The sequence below is a fragment of the Tenrec ecaudatus genome, chromosome X (genome assembly GCF_050624435.1).
Source record: "Tenrec ecaudatus isolate mTenEca1 chromosome X, mTenEca1.hap1, whole genome shotgun sequence".
NCBI lineage: Eukaryota > Metazoa > Chordata > Mammalia > Afrosoricida > Tenrecidae > Tenrec > Tenrec ecaudatus.
The window spans coordinates 26468333-26488522 of NC_134548.1; the positions used below are offsets into that span (position 1 = coordinate 26468333).

The window sequence follows — 20190 nt, forward strand, 5'->3', positions numbered from 1 at the left end:
TGAATTGAACATATCGGGCCCCCTTACGGCTATTGAACATCCGGGGCTCCCGAACTTCCCGGGAACATCCGGGGCTTCTGTACTTTCATTGCACATCCGGGACTTCCGTACTTCAATTGAACATCGGGGGCTCCCATACTTCCATTCGATATCCGAGGCTCCCGAACTTCCATTGAAGATCCGAGGCTCCGTACTTCCAGCGACATCCCGGGCTCCCGAACTTCCACTGAACATCTGAGGCTCCAGGAGTTTCGAAAGGTTTGTCCCATTACTCTCCTTCTCTTTAGCCTAGTGTGTTGGCATCTCTGTGTCTCCGCGTGTTTCTGACGATTTTTCCACTGACCCGCCCGCAGACTGTCTCACCATGTCCGGAGCAGAAGGCCGTGTCACTGACCAAGCTGACTTGCTTCGAAGCCTGTCCAGCAGCCCAGAAGAGTTGTCTGGAGCGGAGGCGGCGAGCGCAGGGTCCCCAGAGGGGGAACAGGGGGTCCAAGATCGGCGCCCACCCGACCACACTAACCCCGAGAGTCAAGGTACAGATCCGGTACTCTCCAGAGACGACAGCGACGTGGAAAGTCTAGAGGGACTTGAGAACTTATTGCTGAATTATAGATACCGCTCAGATGGGCCTGAGGAGGAAGGGCAGGGGGAGGAGGAGGAGGAGTATGAAGCCGAAGGTCTGGCTGAGGCGTGTTTTCAGTGCATTGGGACCGACCAGGTCCAGTATTTATCTGATCAGGATCGGGCCCTGGAGGAATGGGTGACCTCAGAAACATCCCCTCTGCCCCGACCTCGCTGGCAAGTGCTTTCTGCCCTCCGTGATCGCCAGCTGGGTTCCAGACCCCGCTTTGTCTCTGAGGCCTGTGGGGCGAGAGCCTTTTTGCAGCGCTTCCAACTGCAGCATGAGCTTGTGGGTCATTTGGGGTGCGTCAATTCTGTGTACTTTAACAAGCGTGGCACCTGGCTGGCCAGTACCAGTGATGACCTAAAGGTACTGGTGTGGGATTGGGCAAGTGGGAAGCAGGTACTGAACTATCGCAGTGGCCACAGAACCAATGTCTTTCAGGCCAAGTTCCTGCCCAATTCTGCCGACTCTGTTGTAGCCACGTGTGGCCGTGATGGGCAAGTACGCATTGCGGAGCTGGTCTCCATGCCACATTACAAGATTACCAGGCGTGTGGCCCAGCACAGGGGAGCCGCCCACAAGTTGGCCATGGAGCCAGACTCCCCATATAAGTTCTTGAGTTCCGGTGAAGATGGCATGGTCTACACCATTGATCTCAGATTACGAATGCCGGCCTCACCAGTGGTGGTTGTTAGGGAGAGGGAGAGCAAAGTAGGGCTGTACAGCATTTATGTGAACCCTGCCGATGTCAATCAGTTCGCAGTGGCTGGAAGAGATCAGTTTGTTAGGATTTATGACCAGAGAAAGATTAACCTGATTGTGAATAATGGTGTCCTCAAAAAAATTTGCCCTCCTCATTTGCTGGGCAATGACAAAATGAGTGTCACTTGCGTGGTATATAGCCATGATGGCACAGAGCTCCTTGCTACTTATAATGATGATGATATTTACCTCTTTAATTCCTCTGATGAGGAAGGAGCCCAGTATGTTAAGAGATACAAGGGCCACAGGAATAGCGCCACAGTGAAGGGGGTCAATTTCTATGGGCCCCAAAGTGAGTTTATAATGAGTGGTAGTGATTGCGGGCACATCTTTTTCTGGGAGAAATCATCCTGCCAGATAGTCCAGTTCCTGGAAGCAGGCAATGGAGAAAGGTCAGTTAATTGCCTTGATCCCCATCCTTACCTACCTGTGCTGGCGTCCAGTGGCCTAGACCATGAAGTCAAGGTCTGGGCCCCCACAGGGGAAGGTGCCAGTGATCTTAAGGGGTTAAAAACCATGATTAAGAAGAACAAGCTGGAACGAGATGATGACAGCTTAAACCAAAACACTGTGTTGGATAGCCACATGCTTTGGTTCCTCATGAACCAGTTGTCACAGAGAGGCCATCGCCATCCCTGGCGAACTGCTGGGCTTGGAGGTATGGATGAAGAAAGGGAAGATTCCTCTAGCAGCTCAGGTTCTTCCGACGAAGAGGGTTTCCCAGAGGCTGCACAATGCATGCCTTCCTAAAGACATATTCCTCTGCCCAGGAAATGGTTCCTCCAGAGAGTGGACATTGAAATTCCACTTGACCAATAGAAATTTGCCTGTTGTCTTCTATTTTCAAAAGGTTATATTAAAGACCATCTATTTTTTCTTCTTATTTTTTTCATCATTTCCTTTCCGTTCATTTGATTTCTTTACTCCGAATTCAAATGTATCAGCAGTTGATAGGCCTATTTTCCACTACCTTTTCTCTTATGGTGGACTACTTAAATTTTATAATTTTATAGAAAATGTGAAACTTCATTGGCTCTGTGTTTCTGACTTGCTGGAAACTATTAGTTAAAATTCATCACAAACTATTGATTTAAAATCTAAAGTTTCTCAGTATAAACAAAGTTTGTAGAAACATGTTTATACCATTGAAGTAAAATGTGATTTTGTTTCTTGAACACGTACACTTTTTTTATGAACACCCAATACACCCACACAGACAGTCTGAAACACCAAAAAACAGTGGGTAAATAATTTAACTAGATAAGTCATCCTGAGCTAAGAGATTTGACAAATTTAGGCGTTTTGAAGTTTTCATGTTTATATTTGTTGTAATGTGTTAATTTTGATTACTCTGACCACAATAATGGTAATTAGAAGTTAAATTTGATTTAATAGCATTGTTTACACTTTCAATGTTCTTTATATTTTATTACTGACAGCATACATTAAATGACTTTCCAGAAAGTGCCCTTGGGAAGACCATTTACTATAAGTATTCCTATTGTTTGAAAACGTACAATTGTATTAACTTGAAAAATAACTTGCTGTGGCAAGATGCATTTTTTGATGTTCAGAAAAAGCTGTTTTCTATCTTTGAAAGAAAGTGAAAATTCTACTAGACATCCAGCCATTGCTTAAAAGTTCTGTTAGGCTTAAATGCTGTTAAATTTCTTTTAAAACTGTGTAACCATTAGGCCCGTTTTATGTAAATGCTGCATACTGGCTGTCTCAAGAGCTGTTCAATAATAATCATTTGTTGGTTTGCCCTCAGTGTTTGTGTCATTGAATGTGGAAGGTGATCGTCCCTTAACACAACTGAACACACCTTTCTTTGCAGAGAATTTATTTGGAAAGAGGATATAATTATATTTATTAGGCCTTGACAAAGACTTTTATAATATATGTCTATGTCAGGTCCCTTGGTAGTAGGTGGGGAAATTTAAAAAAATCATTTTATTGGGGGCACATACAATTCTTATCACAATCCATACATATATCCATTGTGTCAAGCACATTTGTACATTTGTTGCCATCATCATTCTCAAAACATTTGCTTTCTGCTTGAGCCCTTGATATCAGTTCCTCATTTTCCCCTTCCTCCCTTACCCCCGCCCTCATGAATCCTTGATAATTTATAAATTATTATTAATGTGTCATATCTTACACTGTCAGACATCTCCCTTCACTCACTTTTCTGTTGTCCATCTCCTAGGGAGGAGGTTATATCTAGATCCTTGTAATCGGTTCCCCCTTTCTACCCCACCGTCCCTCCACCCTACAGGTATCTGCACTCTCACCACTGGTCGAAAAGGGATCATCTGACCGGGATTCCCCATGTTTACAATTTCTATCTGTACCAATGTGCAGCTTCTGGTCTAGCCAGATTTGCAAGGTAAAATTGGGATCATGATAGTAGGGGGGAGGGGGGAAGCATTTAAGAGCTAGAGGAAAATCGTATGTTTCATCCTTGCTACCCCACACCCTGACTGGTTCGTCTCCTCCCCACAACCCTTCTGTAAGGGTGTGTCCAGTTGCCTACAGATGGGCTTTGGGTCTCCACTCTGTACCCACTCTCATTTACAATGACAAGATTTTTCATGTTTTGATCCTGATATCTGGTCCCTTCTACACCTCGTGGTGTGCTTCTTCCATGTGGGCTTTGATGCTTCTGAGTTAGATGGCTGCTTGTTTACCTGCAAGCCTTTAAGACCCAGACACTATAACTTTTGATAGCCAGGCACCATCAGTTTTCTTCACATTTGCTTATGCACACATTTGTCTTCAGTGATTATGTCAGGGATGTGTGCATAATGGAATGCCAATTTAATAGAACAGTGTTCTTGAACTAAGTAAGTACTTGAGTGGAGGTCCAATGTTCTGCTGTTGCCTTTATACTAAACATATAAATACATGTTTGTAGATCTATTATGGTGGGGAACTTTTCATAATAAGATTAGGCAGGCATTGGGATGCAGCATATCTTAACCAAAGTTCTTACTGAGATCCTATTCCCTGGGAGCCTCGAGTATTCCCTACCATGAGAGCCAAAGATTGCGTTGGAACAAAACCCCCTGAGAAGACAAACTAGAATCCCACACAACCTGGCAGTACCATGAAAAAATTGGAGAACCATTATTTGAGATTGCTACTTACAACTGGGTAGGAGGGAACAATAGCGGGTGCATATTAATTACTCAGTTCTCTCTCACCTCTTGCTGGGAAGGTGGCTGGTCTCTGTTGGGTGTGTTCTGTGTGAGTGGTTCAGAAATTGTTTGGTCAAGAGGATAGGTGAACAGAAGAGGAAGACAGAGGTCAGAGTAGTAAATACAGGGAAGGCAGTTAACAGCTGAAGCTCCTGCAACTCTGCTGCTTAGATGCTGGCTCACCATGGTTGTGTCGGGTGCAGCAGGGGCCCCTAATTACACAACTACTATGCACACTCCTTCATAGGGTCCTCAGCCTCGCCAGCTGCATAAGAAAGAAGGCTCGTTTCTCCTACCCTTTAGCCACCAAGTCATTTCTGACACATAGTGACAGTACATAGGATTTCAGAGGCTGTAAAACATGGAAGGAAAACACTTCATCTTGTGGTTTTCAGTACAATGTTCATAGTACAGTCCTACCAGGGCCCCTTTTTTTCTCCTGCAGAAAACTGATGACCCCATAGTTGAAGGTAGCACAGATCTTCCCTGGGTCCCAGATAATCCTAGATTTCACCTTGTCCCTGCATGCCTACTTCAAACCTTTCCCTGGCTGCTCAGCCAACCCCAGCCCCGAGTTCCTGAAGCAAAGCTCAAAGTCTTACAAAATGCATCGCAAGCTCCCAGAGTTTCATAAGGTCAGGTCTGTCGACTGAAAAAAAAAATCACAACGTAGATGCAACAGACTGTATTCTGGGAGGGAGGGAGTGTGTGTGTGTGTGTGTGTGTGTGTGTGAGTGCGTGAGCACAATGATGATGAGTTCCTTTCAAGCCTAGGAAGTACAAGCGCCTCAAAGTCAAACTAGGTGTTCTTTTATAGGCAGAAGGGAGGGGAGGCTGCCTGGCAGACAAAAAATTTGGAGGAAAATTTTATGGGGCTGTACAAAGGGAATTGATCTGCAGGTTCTGGAAGGGAAAATGTGTAGGCACACACGCGCGCACACACACACACGCGCAAGACAGCGACTCCTGGTGAATATTCTCAGCACCAGCTGACCAAAGGACACATTCTTCTGTTTAGTGCTTTCTCTGGATTCTAGATCAGTGCAGGTCTGGGGCCTGTAGGGAGGACAAAGCCAAAAAACAAACCCACAAACAAACCCCAGTACCTGAAATTGAGATGATTGCCACTCATGGAGACACTATACTATAGGGCAGGGTAGCACTGCCCCTGTAGATTTCAGAGCCTGTAACTGAATCAGAGTATTGAACCTTGTTTTTCACCTGCAGAGTATCTGCTGACTTCAAAGTGCAGACCTTATGGTTAGCAGATAAATGCCCCATAAATTCTGATTAAGACAAAGCAGACTTAAGCAACGAGAAATTGTGAACACTTGCACTTTATTTTCTTGAGACTTGTTTGGAGGTTCTAGCAGGGGAAAATACCTACTAGTATACCCTTGATGGAAGGACGGTGCTCCTTCTATATGGAAAGGTCATCCTCTTCAATTGAGTGCTCAGCTTTGGGAGGGATGCACATGGAGTGGTGAGGAAGGAAGGTGAAACCTGCCTAGCCAACAAGATGAGCCAATTCAACCTTGGTGGTCAATGTGGTGACAATTAATACAGCAAGATCACCCTCACATCCACTCCTTCTGCTCTTGAATTCCCTTGCTAAATGTGCATCACCACCAGTGTTAGTTTTTCTGATTAAACCTTGTGCAATAAAACTGAACCACAGCTCCTTTGAGCCCAGTAAGATTCAAGATCCCTTGGATAGTTTCTCATTTAAGGAGTGAAAGACCTCCAAAAGGTGGGGTTAGAGTGATCCAATAACATAGTAGTTCTGTTTGGGGCTGTGATCCTCCTGGTCAGCAGTTTGAAACCAGTAGCTGCTCCAAGGGAAAAGGGCCTCTCTACTCCAGTAAACACAGGCAAGGTAAACCCTGCCCTTTGGGGTCCCTGTGAGTGGGCACCAACTCAGTAGCAGTGAGTGAGTTGCCATCTAGTCAATTCTGACTCAGAGAGACCCAATGAGGCCAAGGGAAACTGCCTCACAGGCTGCCCAAGGCAGGAAGAAAGAATAATTGGCATAGTATTCGGATGGAAGCAGTAGCCTTTTTCATGGATATCTTCATGGAAACACTGTCAGCTGGCAGCGTCTAACAGCTGACCTATTCAGTTAGCAGCTGCATTCTTAAGCACGGCACCCCCCGGGACTCCTAGTTTAAGATACACACTTGGTTGGTGCCATTGTGTCAGTGCTGACTCATAGCGACCCTGGTGCAGCGGAGTGGTGCTCCCGCACCGTCCTCGCCATCCTTACTGAGTTACAGCTCATTGTTGCAGCCACTGTGTCACTGCATCTCTTTGAGAGGCCTTTCTCTTTCTTGGTGACTCTTCCAGACTTGATGTCCTCTTCCATGCTAACATGTCCAAAGTACACGAGATGTAGACTCCCCATCCTTTACCTCTAAGTAGCATTCTGGCTGTATTTCTTCCAAGACAAATTTGTGTTCCTGGTAGTCCAAGGCACGTGTGACACCCTTCACAAGCACCAAAATACGAAGGCACCAGTTCTTCCTGATTTATTGTCCAGCTCTCATTTGCATATGAGGTGATCAAAAAGTGCCATGGTTTGGGTCAGGAGCACCCCAGTTCTCATATACAAGCATTTACAGACAGAAATAATTAACTGGAAGAGTAGTTATGACTATAGTTGGAAAGCAATCTGGGATCCATTAGAAGCTGATGTAATTGCTACAACTTTAATTCATGCAAATACCTGGCCTATTAACATATAAAGGAGCAATAATACTTCACTGCCAGACTTCCAGAAGATGGTACGTGAAACCCCCAGAAAAGCCTGCAACTCTAGATGTAAATTTTCAACACCAATTTTCTTCATTTCAATATAGAATCTGTACAGGAAAAATCTGCGTAGGCCTTCATGGCCTTTATGTAATATTAAAATTGTGCACACAAGTTCACTGCATAAACCTGTGACAGATGCCAAACTCTATTTAAAAAGATGTTTTCTGGCAGCCAATCCTTAAAAGGGTAGGTGTGGAGAAAGGATAGGGAAGAGGCATGAAAAATAATCAAACTGGAGACTAATTGCTAAATGGCAAGCCAAACCATTGGGAGAACATTCTGATAGCCCAAGAGTGACCCTCAGCTGTGCATAGTCTACCCTGTAGTGAATCAAAGGCATAATGCAGTATATTTACCCGAGGCTGAATCTCAGCCATCTTGTGCTCAACTTCAACGAAACTTCCTATTTCAGCATGCCTGGCCTTGAGAGACCAGAACATTGAGATTTCGTTCTTGACCCCTTAGAGAAGACTTACTTTCTGTTTCTTTAAGGGTTGGTGAATGTTCAGAGATAAGTGTATGGCCCTTGGAGTTCACAAGGAACCCCAATTAGATGACCCTCTAGTATCCTGTCCTGCTGCTTCATTGCACATACAATGCCCAGTATTCTTTACTCAAATTAGCAATTTCTTTCTCTGGAGCCATCTTATGTAAGCAGCTCTCTACAGAAATCAGGCACACATCTACCATCTAGGGTATATCAAAGTATTCCACAAGTGGTCGGCCTGAAAACAATGTTCAAAAGGAGACGGGCACACACGTTTGAAGAAGTGAGCCATAGTTTTCCATCTGGTGATCTAAGAGGAGGCAATGTGGTGCTCCAATAGAACTGGATCCGACTGAGGGGATCGCTGGCATCATTGTTTGGTGCCGGGCCATTCATTTGCTATCATTGGCACTTGACATTGAGGAGCAGACACTTGGAATCCTTCCTGGCTTGTAAGCATTACTTTCAGGCGAGTAGGTCCCTGATCACTATGAGGGTGGGCGACTCTTTTCTCACCTTGTATGCGCAGTTTGAAGGGAGCACTGTGTGAGCACAGCTTAGCCTCCTGAAATGGAAGTTCAGGGCTCTCAGGAGACCAAAGAAACCCTGATGGCAGAGGGGAGAAAGCGCTCAGCTCCCAACTGAACAATCAGACCTTTCTGCCCACCAGGCACTCTGTGGAAGAAAGATGTGGCAGTCTGCTTCTGTATTGCTTTAGAAACTCTTTGGGGGTAGTTTGACTGTCTCACAGGGTTGCTCTGGTTCAGCATCAACTAAAAGACAAGAGATTTTTTTTTCTTGCTGTGGCTGGAAGAAAACAAAGTAACAACTATAAAAATTCAAATTAAATGGAATTAGAAATTCAAAAATATACCATAGAAATCCAGACCTTGATGCTAATCTGTTCCAGAAGGAGCATCAAGATGCAGTGCAGTGGAGCTCTGAATCAAGTTTTCTCATAAGATATAACTGTACACAAAGTGGTATTAGCAAACCCAGGGAGATAGGAACAACAATTGATCCAAAATTGATTGTGAGGAGGGTGTATTAGGTGTAGAGCTTGTTCGAAGGCAATGTACCTGAGAGGAATTACTAGACCCAAATGAAGGCTGAGCATGATAGTGGGACAAGAGGAAAGCAAAAGAAAATGAAGTAAAGAACAAGGGGGCAAAGAGCATTTACGGAAGTCTAAATACAGGCATGTACATATGTAAATACATTTACATATGATGATGAGGAAATAGATCTATGTTCATATATTTATAGGTTTAGTATTAACATAGCAGATGGACATTGAGCCTCCACTCAAATACTCCCTCAATGCAAGAACACTTTGTTCTATTAAACTGCCATTCCATGATGCTCACCTTCCAGACAGGATTGGTGAAGACAAAGTGGGTGCATAAGCAAATATGGTGAAGAAAGCTGGTGGTGCGGGGCTATCAAAGGATATAGCGTCTGGGGACTTAAAGGCTTGAAGACAAACAAGCGGCCATCTAGCTCAGAAGCAACAAAATCCACATGGAAGAAGCACACCAGCCTGTGTCATCATGTTTTGTCAGTGGAATCAGGTATCAGGCATCAAAGAACAAAAATCCTATCATTGTGAATGAGAGGGAAAGCAGACTGGGGACTCAAATCCCATCTGTAGGCAACTGGACATCCCCTTACAGATGGGTAACAGGGAGGAGATGAGCCAGCTGGGATCCTGTGTAGCAATGATGAAACATACAACTTTCCTCTAGTTCCTAAATCCTTCCCACCCCACCCCCAGTATCATGCTCCCAATTTCTTACAAATCTGGCTAGACCAGAGGATGTACACTAGTACAGATAGGAACTGAAAATGAATTAATCAGTTCTCTATCACCACGTTTTCATCCTAACTTTGCCTTTTTATAAAAAACATTATACAAAATTTCAAAGTAAATAAGTTCAGAGTTAAATTATGTAATTTAAGTAAGAAACCCCACATTGAAAAAGTTTTTAACAACTACAGTATGGCCCATACCTTGAGATTGATGGGAATCTGGAACTGTGGATAGGGATGTGGAGAGTTGGTATGGAGAGTCATTGTTTGGAAGGGGAATCCCCTTCTATAAAATCAACTGGTAGATGCTTTTCAGTCATTTTTATCCCCTTGTTTCCCTTTTTCCCCCTAGAAACTGGTTGGATTTCTCTTAAAAAAACAAAACCTAGAAAAACATTAAAAACCCACATCTGTCTAATGTGTCACATCTACTTTTGGCATTTCCTTAACTATTCTAAAATGGTTTACTAAATTATCATTAACAATATCCATAATACAGTTAAGCAGTTCCTGATCGTGATGATTCTTTGCAAAAAACTCTTAAGACCCATGTTTTTTAATCTAAAAACAGTACAAAAAACCACAAAAACTAAGAAAAGTGGGGCTAATTGAAGGGCAGAGAGATAAATGGCTTGGTGAACCTCACCTTTCTAGTTCTCAGGTCTCTTGCTTTCTGATGGTTGGACCATCCGCCTTATTCAGTTCCTTGCTTTAGCTGGCAAGGCTCACTTCCTGTAAGTCATCCCTGAGGAGAAGCCACATGGACCTACCCCGATGCAGCCCTGGGTGCTGGAGCAGCCGTGTGGAGACTCCTGCCAGCACTGAGATGCTTACATGCTCACTGATCCGGCATTCCCCCTGCAGTCGGCATCATTGTATGTGATTTGTGAGATGGAGGAGGACTTTGTGGATTGGTGTGGGAAATAAGGGTTAATGTTGGACTTGTGAGCTTGGGCAGCACTGGATTGGGGTGTTTTCTTGATGTGCACTTACCCTTTATATAAAATTCTCTCCTACACATATGAGTTTCTGTGGATTTGTTTGTCTAATGTACCCAGACTAACACACCAACAATTTGAACCACCCAGGATTATGTACATCCATAAAAACAATGGAATTATCCCACAAACTCTTTGAAACCCCGGGAGGATGAAGGAGGGCTCCTGAAGTCTTTTCTCACAACTACAGGGTTGCCCTCGGTAGACATTTGTTATCCTACAATCTGGGAGGGGAGGAAAGAGGACAGGAATGGACACACTGGTAAAATGTGAATCAAATATCCGTTTCCAATAATAGTAGTGACTCCGTGTTGGAGTCTTAGTTTTGACAAATATGCCAGGGTAATCTCACATGAACAGGCTGAGAAATAAAACAAAGCATGGGGGAACTTTGAATCATTTGTAAATATAAAAACTATTCTCTTGTGTCTGTCCCTCTCTCTGTCTCAGTTTCTTTCTTTCTCTCTCTCTCTCTCTCTCTCTCTCTCTCTCTCTCTCTCTCTCTCTCTCTCTCTCTCTCTCTCTCTCTCTCTCTTTCTCTCTCACACACACTCACACAAAAACCAGGGAAGACAATATCCCCACCTTTACTTACTATAATAAAATTAATGCTTATCATACGAGTAGAAATAACTATTTCCTTGAGCTTTGTAGGCTTCACTTATTTTTGGATGCATGCTGAGTAACTTCCATTGCTTGTGACCTATGGAGAATTTTGTTTAATGGTGTGCTTCTGTTAAGTTGCTGCTAATAAAAAAGTTCAATAAAATGTGTGAATTGAAATCAAAGTGAAAAATCTAAAGGAAAGCATTTGGCAAATTCTTCAAAGAAAGACGTTTTCTTAAAGATAGTCATACATGTCACCAGACCCAATTGTAAAACCCACCCCCTGCCATCACGTCGATTTGGACTCCAAGCTATACAAATCAGCCCTGCGCAGCCATTTTCGTTCAAGCACTCCCCACTGAACACACCTAGCACAAGTCTTGTGCCTTGAGTGAAATTTGATGCCCACCTTTAGAGCAAACTCAAGTGAGAGCCAGGTTTGAGTTGTTGGAGGGTATTTAGCTGGGCAGAGGGTAAAAATGATGAGTGGAAAAAAGGCTTTTGTGTGTGATTGTTTCTGTTCTGCACAGAAGTTCTCCATTTACCAGCAGACCAATAGTTAAATGTGCCAGCCCATAGCTAATGACTAGCACTTCTACATCGTCTTGAAGAAAGTCTTTCCTATCCTGGGGTCATAAAGATGTTGTCCTGCGTTTGATGCTGAGCATTCTAAATTTGCCTTCCACCTCTAGGTCTTTTAGTCTTCTGGATACTATTCAAAGGCGGTGAGATGGGAATCAGTTGCTGCCATTGTTATTACCAAAATATTTCCCCAGAACTCAATATTAAATGATGCATATAATCCTTTTCTTTAAAACAGGTGGTACATGGAAATTTGTGGTTTCCTTGTGGAATGGGATAGTTAGAAATTAGTCGAATGTCTTATGTTTAAGACTGTATCTATTTGCATATCTGTAACTTCAAATGAAATAATATTTTACAAATTATAATGAGGTTTTATTTATTTTAGAGCATTTTATTGGGGTCTCCTATAGCTCTGTTAACAATCCATACATCAATTTTATCAAGCATTTTGTACATATGTTGCCATTATTTTTTTCTAAACATTACTTTTTATTTATTCGAGACCTTAGTATGAGCTCTTCTTTTTTTGCGCCCTCCAACTCTTACCCTCCTGACACCTTGATAAATTATAAATTACTTTCATCTCTGCCATGCACTGCTGTCTCGTTTACCCGATGGTTTCTGTTGTTTGTATCCCTTGGGTGTGGTGACGTAGGGGGGCTGTGGTTATGTGTTGATCATTGTGATCAGTTCTGACTTCCTCCCCTCCATCTTCCCCCCCTTGCCCAACCTTACCGCTACCATTCTGGTCTTGCCACTCCCATTTCTATTCCTGACAGGTTTATATGACCTGGAGTCCATGTGTTGTGAGCTCTTATCTATACCAATGCTCATGCTCTGGTCTAACCTGCAGTGAAAGGCAGAAGTAGGGTCATGATAGTGTGGGGTGAGGAAGTCTTAAAGAACTAGAAGAATATTATGTTTTATGGATACTACACTGCACACTGGTTGACTCATCCTTTCCCTGTGACCCTTCTGAGGGAATGTCCCATTGTCTACAGATATGTTAAGGGTCACTCCTCTGATCCCCTTTGTTCCCAAAATATGTTTTGGGTTTGTTTATTTGTTTTGGGTCTTCTGATGCCTGTTACATGACAGGACATCTCATGATCACAGTGACTGGTCAATATGTTAGGACATATTTTATCATTTTTCATAATATAAGCTACTATAATTTCAAAGCAATAATCTCTTCCCTTTTTACTTTCTTGCAATTGTATAATATTTGTTTTTGAAATTTTCATTGTTTTACTTGTATTCTTATGTACATAATGCTACCCCAGATAATATAATGATCCTTTACATTTATTTTATAGCCTTTATTAACAGTATGTTCATTGCATGATTATCACTGAAACTTATTTTGACATACAGCAATGGGTTGTTGAAACAATATCCTCTTCAGGTGTCAACTATGCTACCATGGCCACAGTAATGTCACACGGTTTTTTTCATTTAGTCCTATAATGTACTTAAGGCCAAGTCATTCATGTATTTCTGCATTAAATTGAACATGGCCATGATAGATGTTTCTTTTTCCACCTGATATTTAGGATTTCTGAAGCTTTTTTAATGCTAGCATTGTTTTTGAAATTTTCTTTTATTACCCATTGCGTTGGTGTTTGTATTTGCTTGTTTCTTTATCAGTTTTATAAGAATTTTAAGAAATGATTTGTGAGAATCACACTGCTTTTTATGCTCATGAAAATTGGGCAAGGATGAAGTTCCTTGAAAGTTAACTAGAACTAGCCTGTCCATTTTCTGTCTATAGCGTGGTTGGTTCATTCATTGTGAAGCTGAGTGCATTTAGTCTGACACAGATGTGGAGCTCTTCTGTCTTACAACACTTTATACACCTATATTTAATCACTGTTGGGTTGATCTTGCAATTACTCTGAAGGAAATATTGTTTGCCTCATGCTAGCATTCTTAGTCAGCAGTTTATGGTGGCCCTTAGAAAATTTACTGACAGGCCCTTGGAGAATTCATTCTGAGAAACTCTGACGTTCACACGACAATGCCAATTAACTATTTCTGTGGAGCTGTTTTCTCTCTTTAAAAGACCCCAAAGAAGGCCCCAACAGATTGTGGGAATTATATAGGAGAGTTGGGTAGTTCTATAAAATCAAAAATAATTTTATCCCATAAAATTGTGTTGGGGTTCTGCTAGCACTCCAAATGAATGTATGCATAGGCTCTGGAGAGAAAGAAAGAGGGAAAAGCCCAAGTGAAATAAGCTATGGAGTTGTTCACACAGTGTCCACAGGAAATTAACTAGGGGATTTTTGCCTTAATTACACCTAGGGACTGCAATACTCTGCTTTCTGCTCCCTGAGAGTTTGCCAGATTTAATGAATAAAATATAGGATGCCTGTAATATTCCAATTTCATAAAAACAAGTTTTCTGTTTGTTTTGTTTAGTTTATTGCATGTCCCATGAAATATTTGGGACCTGACTGTACAAAAACAAAGTGCCCCGATTGAATAGTGGTTATGCCTGGGGCTGCTAATGACAACGTCAACAGTTCAAAATCACCAAGGGGCTCCGGGGGAGAAAGACAAGGCTCTCTACTCATAAAGAGTTACATTCTCAGAAACTCATAGGGCAGATGTACTCTGTCAAACAGCCTCACGATAAGTTGGCATCAATTAGATGGCAGTGAGATTAATTTGGTACTAAATATTCCTCATTGTTTATCCAGTTTCACTGCAATGAACTCAGTATTATGTATTTTATTTGACAACTCAATATGGAATTTTGGAGAAGCCCTGGTGAAACCGTGGTGACAGAGTGGGTGACTTATTGGACTACTTGCCCCAAGGTCTGTAGTTCAAAAGCCTTGGCCACTCCATGGGAGAAACACGAGGCTTTCTATGACATAAAGAGTTACAGTTTCAGACACCCACATGGGCTCTTCCATCCTATCTACTCCATAGAAGTGAGAACATATGAAAAACAAACTGACAAAGACTCTACGGGACAGGGTAGAACTGCCCCTGTGGGTTTCCCAGCCTATAAACCTTACAGGAGTAGAAAGCCTCGTCTTTCTTTTGCAGAGTAGCGGGGAGATTCAAACTGCTGATCTTGACATGCTTAATGCACTGTACCACCAAAGCATCTGGAAATCGATCCCTTAGGTTTTCAAGGTTTGGTGTGCAGACAGCATTTCTTTCTATCTCTGTCGCTCTCTCCGTGTCAGGGCGGACTGCACCACCAAAACATCCGGGCTTCTATCCATTAGGGTTCTCTAGGTCTCCTTAAAGGTTAGGTTTGCAGAAAGCATTTCTGTCTTTCTTTCTCTGTCGCTCTCTCCTTGTCAGGGAGTGACCATTTCCAGGTACTTGAGCTTTCCTTTCATGGCCTTTGCCCCCCCCCCCCGTCCCCCACATAATACATTGTACAATCAAGCAGAACAATGAAAGGAGCATTTTTTGCTGATGGTTCCCTGGGAAGAATGTTTCCTTAAGTGCTGTGTGCTCGTCTTCAGAGGGGCAGAATACATGGTTGTCTATTAGTGTATGAGGTTCCATAGAGGGGACACCCAGCCTGGGACAGTGCGGCATGGAAGCGGGGATCCCACGAAACCGGAAATGAGGCTTAGCCTTTGAACCACGTGCATTTCCGTTCTTGAAGTGAACATCCCGGGCCCCCGTACTGCTATTGAACATCCGGGGCTCCAGTACTTTCAGTGAACATCCCGGGCTTAGTACTTCTATTGAACATCTGGGGCTCCCGTACTTCCAGGGCACATCCAGCGCTCCCGTTCTTAACGCGAACATTGTGGTTCCCGAACTTCCATTGAACACCCGAGGCTCCAGGAGTTTCGAAAGGTTTGTCCCATTACTCTCCTTCTCTTTAGCCTAGTGTGTTGACATCTCTGTGTCTCTGCGTGTTTCTGACAATGTAGCGTGTTGGCATCTCTGTGTCTCCGCGTGTTTCTGACGATTTTTCCACTGACCCGCCCGCAGACTGTCTCACCATGTCCGGAGCAGAAGGCCGTGTCGCTGACCAAGCTGACTTGCTTCGAAGCCTGTCCAGCAGCCCAGAAGAGATGTCTGGAGCGGAGGCGGCGAGCGCAGGGTCCCCAGAGGGGGAACCGGGGGCCCAAGATCGGCGCCCACCCGACCACACCAACGCCGAGAGTCAAGGTACGGATCCCGTACTCTCCAGAGACGACAGCAACATGGAAAACCTAGAGGGCCCTGAGAACTTATCGCTGAGTGATGAAAACCGCTCAAATGGGCCTGAGGAGGAAGGGCAGGGGGAGGAGGAGTATGAAGCCGAAGGTCAAGCTGAGGCCTGTGATTCGTGCCGTCAGAGGTACCAGTTCCAGAGTGCATTTGATCAGGATCGGGCCCTGGAGGAATGGGTGACCTCAGAAACATCCCCTCTGCCCCGACCTCGCTGGCAAGTGCTTTCTGCTCTCCGTGATCGCCAGCTGGGTTCCAGACCCCGCTTTGTCTCTGAGGCCTGCGGGGCGAGAGCTTTTTTGCAGCGCTTCCAACTGCAGCATGAGCTTGTGGGTCATGTGGGGTGTGTCAATTCTGTGTACTTTAACCAGCGTGGCACCTGGCTGGCCAGTACCAGTGATGACCTGAGGGTGCTGGTGTGGGATTGGGTGCGTCAGAGGGAGATACTGAACTATCACAGTGGTCACAAAAGCCATGTCTTTCAGGTCAAGTTCCTCCCCAATTCTGCCGACTCTGTTGTAGCCACGTGTGGCCGTGATGGGCAAGTACGCATCGCCGAGCTGGTCTCCATGCCCTATGACAGAATTACCAGGCGTGTGGCTCAGCACAGGGGAGCCGCCCACAAGTTGGCCCTGGAGCCAGACTGCCCCTATAAATTCCTCAGTTCTGGTGAAGATGGACTGGTTTTCACCATTGATCTGAGATTACGTCATCCGGCATCATCAGTGGTGTTAACAAGAGAGGGGGAGAGCAAAGTAGGGCTGTACAGCATTTATGTGAACCCTGCCAATGTCAATCAGTTCGCAGTAGGTGGAAGAGATCAGTTTGTTAGGATTTATGACCAGAGAAAGATTAACCCGATTGTGAACAATGGTGTCCTCAAGAAATTTTGCCCTCCTCATTTGCTGGGCAATGACAAAGTGAGTGTCACTTGCGTGGTGTATAGCCATGATGGCACAGAGCTCCTTGCTACTTACAACGATGATGATATTTACCTCTTTAATTCCTCTGATGAGGAAGGAGCCCAGTATGTTAAGAGATACAAGGGCCACAGGAATCATGACTCCGCGAAGGGAGTCAATTTCTATGGCCCCCGAAGTGAGTTTATAATGAGTGGTAGTGATTGCGGGCACATCTTTTTCTGGGAGAAATCATCTTGCCAGGTAGTCCAGTTCTTTGAAGCAGACAGGAGACGGTCAGTTCATTGCCTGGAGCCCCATCCTTACCTACCTGTGCTAGCGTCCAGTGGCCTAGACCACGAAGTCAAGGTTTGGGCCCCCACAGGCCAAGATACTAGTGATCTTAGCGGGTTAAAATCTGTGATTAAGAGGAATAAGCTGGCAAAAGATCATGATAGCTTGAACAACCCCAGCATGGTGTTTGATAACCACATGCTTTGGTTCCTCATGAGTCAGTTCTCAGAGAGGGGTCATCCCCATCCCTGGGGAGGTGCTGGTGGAGGCGCGGCTGAAGGAAGGGAAGATTCATCCCGCAGCTCAGATTCATCCGAAGAAGAGGGGAACCAGGAGCCAGAGCAGTGCGTGCCTTCATAGACATCATAACCTCTCCAGAAAATGTCACCTCTAGATAGTGGACTTTGAAATTCCACTTGTCTAATAGAAATTTGCTATTTTTCTTGTATCTATTTTCTAAAGTTATAGTAAAGACCATTATTTCTTTCTCTTTCTTCATATTTCTGCCTCCTTTCCTTTCACGTGATTTCTTTACTCCTAATGCAAATGTATCAGCAGTTGATAAGCCTTTTTCCATTGCCTGTCCTCTCATGGTTGATTACTAAAATTGCCTAATTTTTGTGAAAAATGTAAAACTTCATTGGCTCTGCCTTTTCTCACATTCCGGAAACCAACTGTTTTAAAATTCATCTTAAGTTGTTGATTTAAAGCTTAATTTGATTTTAATGGCAGTGGATCCAATAGTTGCAGAAATAAGTTTACACTAAATTAGTAAAGTAATACATGGTTTTGCTCCGTGAGTACTTACCCTTTTCCATACACAAATAACACACACACACACACACAAACACAGTGTCAATCACTCGCACTCATGCCAGAAAGTGCATAGTTTCCTTAACCAGATAACTCATTCTCCTGAGTTAAATACCTTGGAAGTTTTTAGGTTTATAATTTATGTCCATGGGTTAATATTGATTACTCTGAATATATTGTGGGTAGTTAGAAGTTAAATTTGATGTAATCGCATGGCTTACACTTTCGATGTTCTTTATGTTTTATTACTGAAAGTACACATAGAAATACTTCCCAAAGGGTTCCCATGTGACCTTCATCTCTTATGAGCATCCCTATTGTTAGAAAACGTACAACTGGATTAACTTGAAAGACAACTTGCTGTGAAATATGCGGTTATTGATGCTTAGATAAAACTGTTTGCTATCTTTGAAAGAAAAAAAATCCACTAGACATCCATGCATTGCTTGTAAGTTTTGTTAAGCTTTTATGTTGTTAAATTGCTAAATTAACAGTTAAATTAAAACCGTGTAACTATTAGGCCCATTTTATGTAAATGCTGAATGTTTGCTGTCTCAAGAACTGCTCAATAATAATCATTTGTTGTCTTGCCGACGGTGTTTGTGTCCTTGAATGCAGAAGCTGATCTTCCCTCAACATCCTTGAACACACCTCCCTTTGCAGATAATTTATTGGGAAAGAGGACATAATTAAACTTCATATGGCTTTACAAAAGCTTCTATATGATAATATATGAAATGGGTTCTATGTCCGGTCCCTTTGGAGTGGGTGCGGAACTTTTCATGATAAGATATGGCTTTGGGATGGAAGAGCTAATCAATCTTCTTACTCACTGAGATTCCACTCTCAGGGAGCCTCGATATTTCGCTACTGTGAGGGCTGAACATTGGCTTGGAACAAAAGTCTCTGAAAAGAAAAACTAGAATCCCACATGTGAAGCACTATGCAAAACCTAGCAGTGCCATGAAGAAAACAAACATTATTTGGGGTTTCTGCTGACACCTGGGTGGGAAGGAAGAATAGCAGGTGCATATTAGTTTCAGTTCTCTGTCACCTGTTGCTGGGAAGGTGGTGGATTCTGGTGGGTGTGTTTTGTGTCAGTGCAGCTAAGCAAGACTTCAGAGTTCCTGAGAGGGTCAGAAATTGCTCAGCTAGAGAGCTGGGAGACAGAGGTCAGCATAGTAGATACTGGGAAGGCTGTTTCAGTTGCAACACTGCTGTTTAGATGCTGGCTTTCCTAGGTTGGGTGGGCTATAGCAGGGCTCCCAATTACACAACACCTCCTTATCCTCTTGCATAGGGTCCTCCAGCCTCATCAGCTCCATAAGAAAGGGCTCAATTCTCCTACCCTTTCTCAATCAAGTCAATTCTGACACCTAGTGACCTTACATAGGGTCTCGGAGGCTGTACAACATAGAAGCAAAATACATCTTTACCCTTGGGATTATCAGTACGATGCTCTATGTATAGGGCCACCAGAGTCACTTTTAACTGCAGAAAACTGATGTCACCATAGTTGGAGCTTTAGAGGTTACAGACATCTGCCCTAGGTTCCAGAGAGTCCTCATGCATTTCAGCTCGTCCCTGAATGACCCATTTCCCCCCTTTCCCTCACTGTTCTGCCAATTCTAGTCACTAGCTCCTGAAGCAAAGCCCAAAGCCTTAGAAAACTTGGTTGCACGCTCTTACAATTCCATAAGATCAGGTATGCCAACGGAAACCAAATCTCAACTTAGAAGCAACTGACCTTATTTGTGGGGGTAGAGCTCAGGTGTGGTAGGGCTTCGAGGTTGGTGATCTCCTTTCAAACCTAGGAAATATAAGCATCTCAGAATGAAAGGCATGCTTTATAGGCAGGAGGAAAAGGAGGCTGATTGGTGGACAAAGATTTAGGAGAAAACTTTTAAGAGGCTGCACAAACGGAATAGTTTGTGGGTCCTGAAAGGGAAAATGTGTGCAGGCACCCCTACTCCCACCCCAAATACACACAAAACTGTGGTGAAGTTCTTGGGACCAACTGATCAAAGGACACATTCTGCTGTTTAGTGCTTGTTCCGGATTCAAGGTAAATGCACTTCAGGGCCCTGTAGGGAGAACAGAAGCAAAA

At 43.6% G+C, this 20190-nt stretch overlaps 2 protein-coding genes across 2 annotated transcripts; both read left to right on the forward strand.

Annotated features, from left to right (window-relative positions):
• The first annotated feature begins 364 nt into the window (after nucleotides 1–364).
• On the forward strand, nucleotides 365–2137 carry LOC142433232 (DDB1- and CUL4-associated factor 8-like). The gene has a single exon (XM_075538322.1). The coding sequence runs from the start codon at nucleotides 365–367 to the stop codon at nucleotides 2135–2137; it is 1773 nt and encodes a 590-aa protein (XP_075394437.1).
• A 3058-nt stretch (nucleotides 2138–5195) lies between these two features.
• LOC142433233 (DDB1- and CUL4-associated factor 8-like) lies at nucleotides 5196–17630 on the forward strand. Its single transcript, XM_075538323.1, has 4 exons — nucleotides 5196–5225; nucleotides 9369–9395; nucleotides 14491–14497; nucleotides 15901–17630. The coding sequence occupies exons 1-4, from the start codon at nucleotides 5196–5198 to the stop codon at nucleotides 17628–17630; spliced, it is 1794 nt and encodes a 597-aa protein (XP_075394438.1).
• The last annotated feature ends 2560 nt before the right edge of the window (nucleotides 17631–20190 follow it).